At 32.3% G+C, this 15,061-nt stretch overlaps 2 protein-coding genes and 1 non-coding gene across 6 annotated transcripts; all 3 read left to right on the forward strand.

Annotated features, from left to right (window-relative positions):
* The first annotated feature begins 2,278 nt into the window (after nucleotides 1-2,278).
* On the forward strand, nucleotides 2,279-7,031 carry LOC105137748 (ubiquitin carboxyl-terminal hydrolase 2-like). 4 transcript variants are annotated; one of them, XM_011043596.1, is made up of 3 exons: nucleotides 2,279-2,507; nucleotides 2,902-5,656; nucleotides 6,503-6,620. In XM_011043596.1, exons 2-3 carry the CDS (start codon nucleotides 2,907-2,909, stop codon nucleotides 6,534-6,536), a joined length of 2,784 nt encoding a protein of 927 aa, XP_011041898.1. In that variant the 5' UTR covers nucleotides 2,279-2,507; nucleotides 2,902-2,906; the 3' UTR covers nucleotides 6,537-6,620. The 4 variants fall into 4 exon arrangements, with proteins under 4 accessions (XP_011041898.1, XP_011041896.1, XP_011041895.1 ...); XM_011043594.1 differs by having other exon boundaries at nucleotides 2,280-2,507; nucleotides 2,612-5,656; nucleotides 6,519-7,031; XM_011043593.1 differs by having other exon boundaries at nucleotides 2,280-2,507; nucleotides 6,519-7,031.
* A 259-nt stretch (nucleotides 7,032-7,290) lies between these two features.
* TRNAS-GCU (transfer RNA serine (anticodon GCU)) lies at nucleotides 7,291-7,372 on the forward strand. Its single transcript has one exon. It is a non-coding gene; the product is annotated as a tRNA-Ser (tRNA).
* Nucleotides 7,373-10,273: 2,901 nt separating this feature from the next.
* On the forward strand, nucleotides 10,274-14,849 carry LOC105137749 (PLASMODESMATA CALLOSE-BINDING PROTEIN 3-like). The gene is made up of 3 exons (XM_011043597.1): nucleotides 10,274-10,726; nucleotides 10,853-10,886; nucleotides 14,267-14,849. Exons 1-3 carry the CDS (start codon nucleotides 10,399-10,401, stop codon nucleotides 14,490-14,492), a joined length of 588 nt encoding a protein of 195 aa, XP_011041899.1. The 5' UTR covers nucleotides 10,274-10,398; the 3' UTR covers nucleotides 14,493-14,849.
* Nucleotides 14,850-15,061: the final 212 nt, after the last annotated feature.

The following is a 15,061-nucleotide window of genomic DNA, read 5'->3' on the forward strand; positions in this document are numbered from 1 at the left end:
GTTTATAAATATAGCATGTAATATGTCTGCATTGTTAAATCGTTTTAGTTTTCTACATTATAGTCATTTATTAATTAAAGATTTTTAAGCTCTTTTTAAGACATATTTCACATTGAGCAAGGATTTCATAACTGATACTATTTAATAACAGACAGAGCATTTTTTATAATTCATATAGGGTGATTAATTCTTTATTGATCACTTTAATATCTTTATATTATTTATGTTATATATAATATTTGTCTTTTTACTATCATTAATTGAAAAAATATGTGGTCATTATCAAAATATAATATTCTATCTACAATATAACTTAATGATTTTAAGTCTAAGAATCATTTACACAACTATCATAAGAATCTTAAGAAATAAACATTTGATAAACACCTGTGTATGAGTTTCAAGTATTACATACCTTAGTTTATGAGAACATCTGTTTTCTTTCATTAAAAAAATAAATATAATATATATCGATCTCAATAATTTTGGTTAATATTCAATATTAATAGAACATTGATTAGGAATATTTAATAACAATATTTTGATACAATAAAAAATTTGTAATTATAACAACTTTATAATTTTTTTATAAATTATTTTTGTTTCAAAACTTTATTCTTATTCTAGATTTATTAATTAAATATTAAATTCATTAATTAAATACAAATAATTATTAAAAATAAAATATATGTTTTTTACATAGATAAAATCAATATTACATCTAACCAACTGATTTGATGACTACATAATATATACTCTAAAGTATATACTTTATATGTATGAAGAGATCAACATATAAAGAGCCTCGTAATACTTTATAAGTGCTCAAAAGTAAAGTTATATCACGTAATGCTTCATAAGTGCCCAATCTCAAAAGCTAAGTTATATAACGATAATGGAAGTCAAATTATTCATTATAAGAGTTTGGGTCCGGACGGCGCATTTAATCTTTTATGGGTGACGACCATCTGTCACTTATAATCTTATTTGTAAACATATCTTAAATTTAGTGGAAGTCATTTAATTATTTACTGGTTTACAGTGCCTCTTCTGTTGGGTCGGTGCAATTGTTTTTACCATAACAAAAAATATTTATGTCACATAAAGTTATTTCATATTGTTAATAAATATCATCTAATACAATGACTAAATTATTTATCCAACTCAAATTTCAAATTTAAAATTAATACATGTGATAAGTTGTCTGATATGACTTAATTAACTTGATTAATCAAAAAACTTTCTAATTGAATGATAATAAAAAAAGAGAAAGAAATTGAAGGGAAAAAATATAAAATTAACATGAAAAAAAACTCCTCAATCCAATTTTTTATCTAGCCTAAATTTAAAATTAAATTATGTGAAAGCTGTCTCAATACAGCTAATCAACTTAGTTAGTTTAAAGTCAAATTGACCAATTTCTAAAAAAAAATATAAAGATAAAATTAAAAGGAAAAAATATGAAATTGATAGGAAAAATCTATTATCTTGATTCTTTGTTTAACTTGAGTTTAAAATTAAATTATAAAATTAAATTATATGAAAGTTGTTTTAATATGATTTAGTCAACTTGATTGGTCCAAAGATAACAAATGATTGTTAAAAAAAATATATGTAAATAAAATTAAAAAAATAACAATAAAATTAAAAAAAATAACAATAAAATTAAAAAAATACTAAATTTAAAAAAAATTCATAATTCATATAAACAATAAAGCTTTGTAAACTTTCTCAAATCTACCTAATAATTTTTTTTTATACAATAATCAATATCAATAATATGATGAATACCAATTGAGTGATTTCTTTTTTAATAATTATTACTTAATAGAGAAAATATAAATATAATAGAAGTTAACATAAATATTCATTACGATTAAAGAATTAAGGAGTGTTTGAAAATGTAATAATTATTATTTTTTAAAATATTTTTAATTTAAAATATATTTAAAATATATATTTTTTATTTTTAAAAATTAATTTTGATATTAACATATCAAACAAATTTAAAAATATTAAAAAAAAAATTAATTTTTTTTTAAAATATAAAAATAAACAGATTCTAAAACTATTAAATTAATTATTAAAAAAAGCTATAGTATAATAGAAATATCTTAAACGTGTATTTAATGGGGTAATGTTGAGAGTTTAAATTATCCTTCCATGTAAAAACAGAAAAGAAATATGCATTTAGTTGAACTATTCTATTTTATCCGGATTTGAAAGGTAAAAAAAATCCAGTGTCTCTCAATTCCCCCCCAAAATATATATCTCTGTTTTTCACTTTCATCCCTCAACTCCTCCTCTCTCTCTCTGAAGCGCCAAGCAGCAGTGAGAGTTTTCCTACCATTTCTAAAGGGTGCTCCAAGCACCAACCCCTTTCTTTTTCTCGTGCTCTGTCTCTCTTCTTTACTATTGAATCCCTATCAATTTTCCTAAAAAACCCCTCTTTTATATAATTTATTATTTGAATCTCTGGCCCTCTTCTCCCTCTACCGGATTTTGAGGTAAATCTCCACTTCTCTATCTGTCTTTCTTTTCCTTTCCGTGTTTTAGCTTTTAAGCTGTATTTGAATATGCTTGATATTATTAGCTGTTGCTTGAAGTGTAGGATTTTACTTGAAAAGATTATTGCTTTGCGCTGTATGATCCAACTCCTCATCTGGGTTCTCTTCGAAATTAGAATTTTATTAGTGGATGGTTTTTGGATGGATGGCTCTCTGTGCTTGTTTTCTTTTCTTTAATGTTCGTAATTGTTATTCAAGTTGTCTGAGGGTACTGATGGATTGGTTTTCTAGAGATGTTTGGTTCAATTTGGGTTGTTGTTGTTGAATGCTGTGGTATTTTTCTTGGTTTGTTTTGGTACTGTTCAATGTTTTTTATTTAATGGGTTACTTTTAGGACCAATGGGGAAAAAGGCTAATAAGAAAAAGGCTCGCCCACCGCAGAAGGAGAAGCGGGTCGCTGGCCATTCTCCCAATATTGTGCCTGAACAAGCAAATCTCAATGTTGAAATTGTTGATGGAGTTACAGCAGTGAAAGAGAGAAAATTGTGTTCTCACTTTGACAAGGGTTTTGATGCGAACAACTTGTCGGACAAAATTAGGTCTTTGGATTCTCTTAGGTGTGAGGATTGTCGAGAAGGTGTTGGTGATAGGAAGGGGGCTAAGGGAAGGGGTAAACAAGCTAAGAAGAAAGGAAGTGGTTCGGTTGATTCAAAATCCCAGTCGAAAGCCGTTTGGGTCTGTTTAGAATGTGGGCATTTAGCCTGTGGAGGGGTTGGTTTGCCAACGACTGCTCAGAGCCATGCAATTCGTCATTCTAAGCAGAATCGTCATCCTTTGGTCTTCCAATGGGAAAACCCTCAACTTCAATGGTGCTTCCCATGTAATACACTAATTCCAGTTGAGAAAACAGAGGGAAATGGTGAGAAAAAAGATTCAGTATTTGAGGTTGTAAAGGCGATCAAGGCGCAATCATTTGAACAGTCATCAGTGGATGCCGTGGATGTTTGGATTGGAAGGGGCAGTATTCTTAGTGAACTTAATGCAGAAGGCACTGAGGCAACTAGTTTAGAGGGAAGAAGCGGTCATGTGGTGAGAGGCTTGGTTAATCTTGGGAACACTTGCTTCTTTAATTCAGTCATGCAGAATCTTCTATCTATGAACAAGTTGCGTGACTACCTAAATGAAGAGGCATCTCTAGGGCCTTTATCAATTGCTTTAAAGAAGCTATTTACTGATCTGCAAGCTGAGGCCAGTTTAAGAAATGTAATCAACCCGAAATCTTTTTTTGGGTCGGTCTGTTCCAAGGCTCCCCAATTTAGGGGTTATCAGCAGCAAGATAGTCATGAATTGCTGTGCTGCTTACTTGACGGGCTTTCTACTGAAGAGTTGATTGTTAGAAAGCGAAGAAATGCTTCCAACGAAGATGGCATTCCTCCAAAACATGGTCCTACGTTTGTGGATTCTGCTTTTGGGGGTCGAATTTCTAGCACTGTTTGTTGTGTAGAATGTGGGCACTCCTCAACCATGCATGAGCCATTTCAAGATCTCTCACTTCCAGTTCCAATGAAGAAACCTCCAATTAAAAAAGTCCAACCTGTCTCTCGAGCAAAGAAAACAAAGCTGCCACCAAAGAGAGTGGGGAAGGTTCAACCAAAGGTTAACAAAAATATGGATTCAGTGCCAGCTCAAAATATATCAAACCCATCAGTCCATGGTGATTCTTCATGCCACACACAGTCTTCTTCAGATAACACTCTAGCACCAGATTCAACTGTTCCATCGACTGTGGTCAATGAAACTAGCATAGCTTCACAGAATTCGATGGCTGGTATTGAATCTGATAGTAAGCAAGCTGTTGAGACAACAATGGAGCAAACAGCAAGTTCATTTGAAGACTTCTGGATGGATTATGTCGGACCAGAAACTGCATCAGATGAGCACGGTCTTACTTCAGAAAATAATGATCTTGCAGCAGGTCAGAAATGCGGGGATAAATTTGACATTCCTAATGATGGCTTAATGGAGACTTGCCAGGCATCTTCAATTGATGGGGAGCCAAATCAAAAACCAGAATCTTCTTCTGTTAATCCTTGGGAAGAGGAGGTTCCATTTCAAGTTCAAAGCTCTGAAGTTCTTCTGCTTCCGTACAGAGAAGAGGGCTTTACTGATGGGGAGATAATGGAGGGAGAAGCTGAGGCTTCCTCATCGTTTGTGGGCTGTGAACAAGATGAAGCGGAATTTGATGGCATTGGTGACTTATTCAATGAGCCTGAGGTTTCAGCAGCTCCTGTTGCAGGGCCCTCTTTACCTAATGAAGTTGCTGGACCAGTTTTTATTGCAGGAATTGGCAGTGAGTCTGATCCTGATGAAGTTGACGATACTGATTCTCCAGTGTCTATAGAGAGTTGTTTGTCTCATTTTGTAAAGCCAGAACTTCTCTCCAATGATAATGCTTGGGAATGTGAGAACTGTTCAAAAATCCTGCAACAGCAAAGGTTGGATGCAAAGAAGAAGCAAGCTAAAATATCTCCAAAAACTTTATTAAATGGAGGTGAGACTCAAATACAAAGTGATTCAGTGAGTTTATACAAGGACATCTCATATGCCTCTGAGGTCAGAAACTTTCAGAATGGAGATGGTATTCCTAATAGCCTTCTCAACTCCACACCTGAAGTCTTTGATTCAGGTAATGATTCCTCAAATAAAAATTTCATACAAGCTGAAATTGTTCAGACAGAGATGGAACCGTTCATTTCTCAAAGTGAAGAAAGGAAATATGAGATGAATGTATCACATAGCTCCGGTTACTATGAATCTTGTAATGGAGAAACTTTGAGTGGTCCACCTGTTGATTCTTGTAGTGGTGATGAGACAAGTGGTACTGGATATACCATGGTTAAAGATGAGCAGACTGGCTCCAACTTCTCTGGAAACTGTGAGTCAGATGTGAATGAGGATGAGGATAAAACTTCAAAAAAACTGAATGTAAAGAGGGATGCAACTAGGAGGTTCCTTATTGAAAAACCCCCGCCTATTCTAACCATTCATTTGAAGAGGTTCAGTCAAGATGCTCGTGGTCGTCTATGTAAATTGAGCGGCCATGTTACCTTCAGAGATGTACTTGATCTTGAACCTTATATGGATCCCAGGTACCTATCATTCAGCACTATCTTTGATTCCACTATAAATGATGTGGCGTCATAGTCCCATTGATTTTTCACCTTGTTGGCTTGGTGCCTTTGCTGTGAAGGCTCTGAAACCCTTTTACCTTAATGGCTATATTTAATAGTTAAGGCAGTTCATGATTCTGCAGGGTTATGGGTCCCTCTCATCACAAGTGATAGTAATGCATGAGAATAGCAAGTCATTTTGCTGCATTTGAGCTATTTATTTATGGAGCGTAACTGCCTCAATGATTTCTGGCCTGATGCTTGCAGTCATATGCATTTTCTCTATCATTTATGAGTTATGGTCTGTCAGAACAACACGTTTGAAGAGATATTTATTACCAAATTGAGCCTTTTACACGGAAAATAAAAAGTAGATAGGTTTTTCAGAGGCTGTGAACTTATAGGACAACTTCCAGGAAAGGAAATTTTAAACCGTCTCGTTAAGAGGAATACAAAATGGACAAATGTTTTATTAGATACAAATAATCAAACAAGAAACTTGTGATGGAATTGTATAGTTTCCCTTGACTGTTGTTCATAAGATGTAACTTGTGAAGCATTTGTGATGTTAATGTAAGCTATAGATAGAGCTATTTTTCTCTTGGGTTCTAACATATGCACTAGCTTTGATGTAATAGCTGCCCTAGATCGTGCTTTCAATGGCTTTAAGTGAATTTCACTATGGATTCTATATGTAAAAACACACGAAAAGATTGAGAAAAATCGGTCATTCACAGAGTTTTTATGCCTGATTTGATTCCTGACTTTAATTTCCTCTACATAAACTTTGTTTTGCAAGGAAAACTGTCATGTAATTAACTGCAGCTGTTACATTGTTGAGCATTTACAGGTCCGTTGACACAGAGAGATATGTATATCGCCTGCTTGGGGTGGTAGAGCATTTAGGAACAATGAGGGGAGGCCACTATATTGCATATGTCAGAGGAGATGAGAGGAACAAAGGCAAGGCTGACAAAGAACAGGGGGGTTCTGTGTGGTATTATGCCAGTGACGCCCATGTGCGTGAGGTTTCCCTGGAAGAAGTTCTGCGTTGCGATGCTTATTTATTATTTTATGAGAAAGTATCAAATTGATTTGTTTTTCATGTGATTCTTTAACTCGGGGTATACATGAAATCCCAAAGGGGAGGGAGAGAAACACGACTTGACAAGAAGAGAGAGTGTACAACAACCAACACCATATATATTTGATACTCCATTTTTTGACATCGAAGGAGCTCTAAGACCCTACATTGTGAAACTACATCACATCATGAGAATATTATTTTCTCTTTTCTTTTGTCCCGTTGTCCTGGGATTCTTAGCTACTTGAACTGGAATGTTTTTCCGGGACATGGGGCGTGCTTCTTGATTCTTTTGATTGGTTGCTGTAATATTTTCAGCTGAGATGTCCTTTCGAGGAGACAATCATGTTACAAGTCTCTCATCTCTAGGAATTCTTTTATGGTTTGGATGCTGTCAAAGTTCTGTAACATTCTTGTGTAGAATGTTGCATGAGCTTTATCGTTCGTCTTTGCAGCGTACCAATGAGGGGGTAACACTATGCTTACGAATTGATATCAATACTATTTATATGATAGTTTGAACAACAAAGTCGCTTTGGCCGAGTGGTTAAGGCGTGTGCCTGCTAAGTACATGGGGTTTCCCCGCGAGAGTTCGAATCTCTCAGGCGACGAAATATTTTTTTGATTTTTAATATTATATAATCATTATAATATTTCTTTAGACAATTATTCGTCACACAGCCTTCCTTTTCTTTTATTTATTAACATTAATAATAATCTCCTATCACCTTTCTTGCACCAAATCGATCTCTAATTCCATTCAAATCAAGTGTTAAATTAACTATTCATATCTCTACTAATATATTCATTAAAAATACTTTTTTCATGTGATTTTTAAAAAAACTATTCTGACCCTGAATGACAAGTTAATAAGCAAAATTTAATTTGTCACTTTTTTGACTTTTTCCATTGATTATTTATTTTAATTTGTTATTAATTCAAAAAACAAAGTAGGCATCACTCTTGACCTTATCCTCTCCCATCATTTTATTTGATAATTAAATTTTATGATTTATTTTATGGTTTTTTTTCTAAAATTTCTTAGTTGACAAAATTTATGTCATTGAGTTGATTCTTAATTTTACAAAGAATATTTTGACTTATAGGCATGCAAGAAATTAAGAATTATGAGAACAAAATTGACTTTGAGGTAGAAAGGCAGATATTTATTAAAAAAAAAAGAGTCTTTTTCAGTCTTTTTTTTTTAAGTTTGATTACTAAATTTTTTTGTTTTTGATTTCATTTTTTTATATTATATTAATTGATGTTCGGCTAGATTCAATATTGTTTTCTCTTGGGTTATCGCAGTATAAAAACACATTATCACATTGTGATGGCTCTTAATTTTGAAAAACAAAAATTTTAGTTTTATTGTTTGCAAGAAATTTAAAATAATAAGATGAAAATTAAAAACTTGGTAAAACAAAAGCCTTCTTTTTTAAAATAAATGGTCTCGAAAACTCTTAGCCTTTATTTTTTTTAGTTTTTATATTTGGTCCCTTGAGTTTGAAAATTATACAATTTATTATAAAATTTTATTCTATTCATATTTTAGCCCTGGAGTTTGAGAGAGGGGAGAAAGTTGCTAAGAAAAACAAAAATGTGAGAGCAAAAGATTCTTTATTTCAGTTTCATCATAAAAATACCTAAATATAGTGTCAAAGTATCTTTCTTAACAAGATAAGTGTCATTCATGTGTTTTTCTAGCATTCATATTGCTTTGAAAAACATATTAGGATTGAAAAAAAAAATGGTTGGATTTTGTGTTTTTAAGCCAATGAGAAGATATTTTTGGTTAGAAAAATTAGTTATATATATATATAATTTCATTTAAATTCATAAATTAATTAATAATATTTTTTTTAGATATTATTGTATTAAATTCCATTTAACTTCTACTTTGTACTCCAATAATTGTTCTTTTTGTATAACTCATTATAATCAATATTTTTTTATTAGATTAATTTATTATAGTCATTTATTTTTGTTATTATATAATTAATAAAAAAATTTAAAAACAATTATTAAATATAACTGATTTAATGAATTAACTTGGAATGAATTGATATATCATCATTTTAATATTAATAAAAAATATCATATTATTTTTTTTAAATCAAGCTATATTTTTAATAATATTTTAGATTGCCTTTACACTTATCAAGTCAAGTCAACTAGTATATATTATGTTAATTTTTATATGATTTAATTTGAAACATGTATTAGGCAATGATTTGTGCCAGAAGATTTCAAGGATGGCTAACAAAGTTGATTTTAATGATATTTTCGCAACAACGCACAAGCATTCTATTATTATTTTTTGATGCACCTACATCAAAATTATTAAAATATTATTTTTTTAAAATTAAAATTTACTTTGCAAACACAAGAGAATTTTATCTAAGAAACAAATATTGTTCTAGTGAAAATTTTCAAACAAACAAGAATAAATTCCCATTAATCAGACAGAGATTTTAGGTAATTTACCAAAGAGATTTTGGTAAATTAAAGATATTAAGGTGAAGAAAAAGAATTTTACCAATAAGTTCAATTGAATTTAAATTGTTGCTATTCTTATATAAAAAAGCTACTGTCATATAATTATGCTATAAAATAAAATAAAATAAAGGACTTCTGATCAAATATATTTATTTGTATTTATTTTTTAACTTCATGATTTAATCTTTAGTTAGTGTCAAAATATCTTTTTAATTTAATGTTATTGACACATATAATACTCAATTTATTTTTTTTAAAATGTGTATAAGATTTTGAGTTAATAATTAATATTTTTCTTGTTATATTAAAACACATTAGTAATTAAATTAAATATGCTATTAACAAAATCATATTCCATCAAAAAAAGAAAAAGGTATTGCCAAAACACGAGGTATTATTACAAAATCATGCATCGTATTGAATCTAGCATTAAATTAAATAAAAAAAAAACTAAAAGACAAGGTGATTCTATTTTTATTGTTTGAATCCATAGTGCCTAGTTTTTCTTTATTTTTATTTTTTTTGTAGTTGTGTCTCTATCTGACCAATTTAATTAGATATATAGCTTGAATTTACGGTAAAAAAATAAAAATAAAAATAAAATTCAAACATAGAGTGAGAGTGAAAAATACAGGGAAACCAAATAAAGTTTTTATTGTTTAAATTCAAAAAGCCTAATTATATACTCTCCCTGTACAGTCAAAGTTGCTTTTCCTGTATTCAGAAGAATCACAAAGCTAGCTTCAAGCAAAAGCGGGTTTATTTTTGTATTTTGAAAATATTTTAAAAAAAATTAATTTTTATTTTTTTGTTTAAAATTACTTTAATGTGTTATTATTGAAATTATTTTTTTAATATTATTTTAATATATTTTTAATAAAAAATACTTCAAAGAAAAAAGAAAAAAGCCTGTATAAACAAGGATAACACTGTGAATTCCTTCACTTTTTTCAACAACATTCAAAACAAAGTGTTCTTGTATAAATAAACTATAAAAAGAAAAAGGAAACAAAATCCTAAAAGAAATAAAGAATTCAGCTCCCCTTCTCCTCTTTCTCTATCTCTCTCTTGCTTTACTCTCTAAACCCCATCACACTCTCTAAACCCCACCACCCTATAACACTCTCCAGTCTCTTCCATGGAAAATCTGCTCCCTAACAAACTATTCTTCGTCTTCTTAGCCATCCACGTTCTTGGGGGTGCACTGTTTTTGGCAGTGGTGGTGGAAGGGAACTGGTGTGTGGCAAGAAGTGATGCAAGCAACCAAGCCTTGCAAACTGCACTCGACTATGCATGCGGTTCTGGTGCCGACTGCACCCCATTACAGCCTAATGGACTATGCTTCTTGCCTAACTCAATCCAGGCTCATGCTTCTTATGCATTCAATAGCTACTTTCAAAGGAAAGGAATGGCTCCTGGCTCTTGTGACTTTTCTGGCACTGCTACTGTTGCAAAAACTGATCCCAGTTAATCTTTTTCCTCTTGATTCTCCCTCTCTAGCTTAGCGTTATTCTTTTGTTGTGTGAGTTGTGTTTTGCACCAAAGGGTGGCTGCTTAAACCGTGCTTTGATTCTTTTGGCTTTATGCTGTAGGTTACGGATCTTGTGTGTATCCATCCTCTCTAAGGTACGCGTGATCTGAATCATATGATCAATCTATCCTTGACCCTTTTTACTGAAAAAAGAGAGGATTTCCTTTAGTTTTATGAAGTTTTTTAGGTGTTTAAGATGGTTCTTAAGCTATTTAAAATAGGGTAAATTGTTTGTATTTTAAGTTCATGAGGCCTGGGTGCTTCTTTAAGGATTCCATAGTGGGGGAGTGACCAGGCAAAGACTAATACACTGCTTAAGCCCACTGAAAACATGGTTAAGAAATGAATTAACATGATAATTAAGCATAGCTTCGTCTTCACGTTAGGGTTTCTTTCTGTTTATTTATTTATTTAGTTAGAACATAAAGATTATGCCCAAAATAGTTTATTGTAGTCTTGTATGCTTTTTTTTTTTGCTCGCTTTCTTGAAGTACTTCCATGTCCTCTTGCAGTATGGTCTCTTGTTTGTAAAGACCATAGTTTTTAAACCCGGTCCGGTGGCTGGCCCGGTCCAAGGCCTGAGTTTCGGGTTTTGACTGGGTCACCGGGTTTTGACTGGGTCGAACGGGTCGGCCGGGTCAATTTTTATTTTTAAAAAAATTCAAAACGACGTCGTTTTAATAAAAAATAAATAAAAGTCAACGGGTTACCACCGGGTTTTTGACCGGGTTTTTCCGGGTCGTCCGGGTCACACAAGGGTCATGGCTTACCTTATTTTTTTATCAACCCGGACCGGTTCCAGCCCCGGGTCGGCCGGGTCCCGGGTCAACCCGCCGGGCCAGGCCGGGTTTAAAAACTATGGTAAAGACTGATGAATGATTTACATGTGTCATTTTGCATGTGGTCAAGATTTGATAAACAATTTAAAGATCCAACGGCTCAAAAACTTGTGCAGTTTTTTCATCGGTTTGTCTTGTCACATTGGGTGTTTATATATGTAAAGGCTGTGTTTGTTTTGTAACTGTTTTTATGTTTGTGGTATAATAAATTCAATAAAATATTTGATAACAAATCAAATTATATTTTGTAATATAGTTCCACAAAAATATTAAATTTAAAATATAGTTACGGGAAACAATTTTTACATGTTTTGTTTATTGAATTTTGTAAAATCCTATTTGTTTTTATGTTTTAAAAGTGTTTTTGAAAATATTTAATTTTATTTTTTACTTCAAATTAATTTTTTTTATTTTCAAATTATTTTAATGCACTAATATTCAAAATAATTTTTTAAAATAAAAAAATATTTTGATGTATTTCCAAGTAAAAAGAATTTTGAAAAAAAACTGCAACTACATTTCTAAACACAACTATTAAATATTTTATATATACTTTTTTATTATACATAAATATCAACCATGATTTTTATCAAAGACATATCTAAATCCAACTAACTACACCTAACTATTTTTTTTTTAATTTGATTTTAAACAACAACCATATAATCTACCTAAAGAACAAACACAATTATAAAAATTGGAAACGCCGTTTTGAGTTTCTTGGGTCACTCATTTTGGAATTTCTTTTTAAAATTTTCACCTTTTTTTAAAAGAAAAAAATAAAATTGGCATAGTTTGAAAAAGAATATGTGAAACAATATAATTTGTGAGCACTGTGAATGATAAATATGATATTTAACTTTCTTGCAAATTTTTTTTAATAAATAGTAAATTGAGCTGCACAAATTATGATGAGTAGAGATTAAAGAGAAAATAAAAAAATAAAATAAAATTTATTTTGAATACACACTAAAACTTTGATTATAATATTATTGATATTATAAATTTTTTTTGGTGAAATGTATTTAATAACATTAAGAAAATTCATCAATATCAATCAAAGTAGGTTATACTTATCACTAACAAATGACTCACTTTTTAACGGTAATTATAGCGTGTTTATTGTGCTTATTATTAATGATGTGTTTATTATTGATAATATTTTTGAAGTTATTGTATTTATTTAATTGATATTTTTATGATATCATGCTCTTATAATTGGGGCTTTGATGTCTAAGTGGTTTTTTTTTTTTTTTTGGTCTCTTCTCATCGTAATTTCATTATAATTTTTGCACCTAAATTCATTATAAATAGTAGTGACAAGCTTAAATGTTGTGTTTATAAAACAGTTATTTCGTTAATTTTTTTTTTGAAATACTAACAAGCAAAAATAACCCTCATTTTGCTTCTACTCCTGCGAGGATACCGCCCCCAGGCTCTGTATTTTTTTTTTTTTTTAACAAGACAACACACCCTTCACTAGTTGTGAAGCGCCGGATCAGATCTTTATACCAACTGTATATAATGGACAGAACCCTAGAGATATGAGCGAGTGAGTCAGACAAATAGGAACACAGTGATTTAGCTGTTAGCTGTCATCGTGCAAAAAGTTTTATCCTCGTGAATCTGCCCCTAGATGCATGATTATATCCAATGGTGGCTTTCTAAGATTAATTCGAAACATGGGCAAAAAGTAAACGTACTTGCTGTTCAAAGTAGCTGTAGTGTTTGAAAAGCAGCCAGATCGTCTATAGCACAAAGCTTTCTTCCTATAATGTCATGCAAAAACCTGAAACCTACATTGCTTGTAAGCTTTGTGAAGAGACATGATGCTAGCACTAATGGGAAAAAGGTGAGCTGTGTGGGTGCGGTGCTAGCCCAGCAAGTCTAGGTTGTGGGAGAATAGGGAGCCTGGTCCTGGGAAATTAATTGCACTGCAAGTGTTCCTCCTCCACAACCCTCCCCTTTCCATGCAAAAAGATGAAGCGTGTAAGAAGTATGGCTACTGCGGCTAGCCAGAATAGAAAGCAGTAGCTGCAGTGAGGAGGCAGGGGTATGCATCTTAGGTTGATATAATTAGAAACAAAATCTTACCATATCTACTGAATGTTCACACTTGGTTAGGGTTTTCTTAGAATGAGAGAGAGAGAGAGAGAGAGTATACTACCATTCTTTGATGACTTGGACCGAGGAAGGAAAGGAGGGTGATTATGGAGAAAATATTCAAAGATGCTTGCAGGCTGTTTATGAGTACTCCAAAGAATCTACTTTTGGAGCCATGTTTTATGGCTTTGTGTTTTGTGCCCTGCGGGACAGCTCTATGCTGACTGATTTCTCTGAATTGTGCTTTGTGCATTATGAATATATACAATTCTGACAACTCAGGTTGATCTTTTTCAAGTGAACAAACTCGACGCTTGGCAGACATTGTTCTCTTGTTTTTAGATCCTCTGACAGATTATCATATGCTTAATCTAGATTTGGCTAATAAAATTAAACCAATTCAGAGAAATACGTATTATAATCATCTTAGTGACTTGATTAGGCATTAGCTTTGATGTGTTTCTTTTTTATTTCAAGAAAGTCGTTCGTGCAATGTTAAGTGGCTAACTGAATAAAATCATTTGAATTTCCAGCACTGCCGGAGGGGCTGGCACCACTTCAAGTACCACACCAAATACTAACCCCAACATACAATCACCGACTTTTGGCGATGGTTCAACCGGGCTGAACCCTGGACTAAACCCCGGAACGCCTCCACTGCTGGACAATTCTGAATCTTCTCTAGGGTTTGTGGCCACAAGAACCTTACAGCCTCTGTGCCTCTTGCTTGTTCTCTCATTTACGTTTCGGCCCATGTAGTCTTTTAAGCCAGAGCTGCAATATCGCTCTGGTGTGAAAGAAATTGCGTGCACAGTTTTGTTAGATGCTTGAGCGCTCATCCTTGCCACCAAGTAGCTTTAGCACTAATCATCTATTCATGCTGTTTTTAGTGTGGAGGGGTTGTTAGTAACCTTTTAATTGGCTTGTAAACATGTATGTACTCATTGCAAGGAGATCTGGGTTGCTAGCTACAAAAACCCTCGTGGCTATTGAAGTCCAACCTTTGCAGGACTGCAAAATCGATTCAATTGTTCAATCTGGATTTGTAAGTTTATAATGTTGTTGGTGGACAAGGATTTGCGGGGGCAGTTCATTATATCTTTCTGAAAATCTGCACTCTCAAGACTCTTCATTGCATCAAATGCAATGAAATTTAAAGATGAAATTCAAGAACTTTGCTACAGTCAGGAAAACATGTGTATTATTCTTCCACAATGAATCATGAATGCTATTCAAATGCCTGCCTCCCTTTCTCCTGCAGTTGTGGCCTTGTAGGGAGGCGTATAAATGTGTGGGCGAAGGCAGGAATGCAGGGTAACAAGCACTAC

The sequence above is a fragment of the Populus euphratica genome, unplaced genomic scaffold, assembly GCF_000495115.2.
Source record: "Populus euphratica unplaced genomic scaffold, PopEup_1.0 scaffold163.1, whole genome shotgun sequence".
In the NCBI taxonomy this organism is placed as follows: domain Eukaryota; kingdom Viridiplantae; phylum Streptophyta; class Magnoliopsida; order Malpighiales; family Salicaceae; genus Populus; species Populus euphratica.

Excerpts from the sequence above, each read along its gene's own strand:
- LOC105137748 (XM_011043594.1), top strand. The coding sequence starts at position 2,907 with ATGGGGAAAAAGGCTAATAAGAAAAAGGCTCGCCCACCGCAGAAGGAG. Across the intron at positions 5,657-6,518 it reads GAACCTTATATGGATCCCAG|CATTTACAGGTCCGTTGACA; the intron begins GTACCTATCATT and ends TACATTGTTGAG.
- LOC105137749 (XM_011043597.1), top strand. The coding sequence starts at position 10,399 with ATGGAAAATCTGCTCCCTAACAAACTATTCTTCGTCTTCTTAGCCATC. Across the intron at positions 10,727-10,852 it reads TGTTGCAAAAACTGATCCCA|GTTACGGATCTTGTGTGTAT; the intron begins GTTAATCTTTTT and ends TTTATGCTGTAG. Across the intron at positions 10,887-14,266 it reads GTGTATCCATCCTCTCTAAG|CACTGCCGGAGGGGCTGGCA; the intron begins GTACGCGTGATC and ends TTGAATTTCCAG.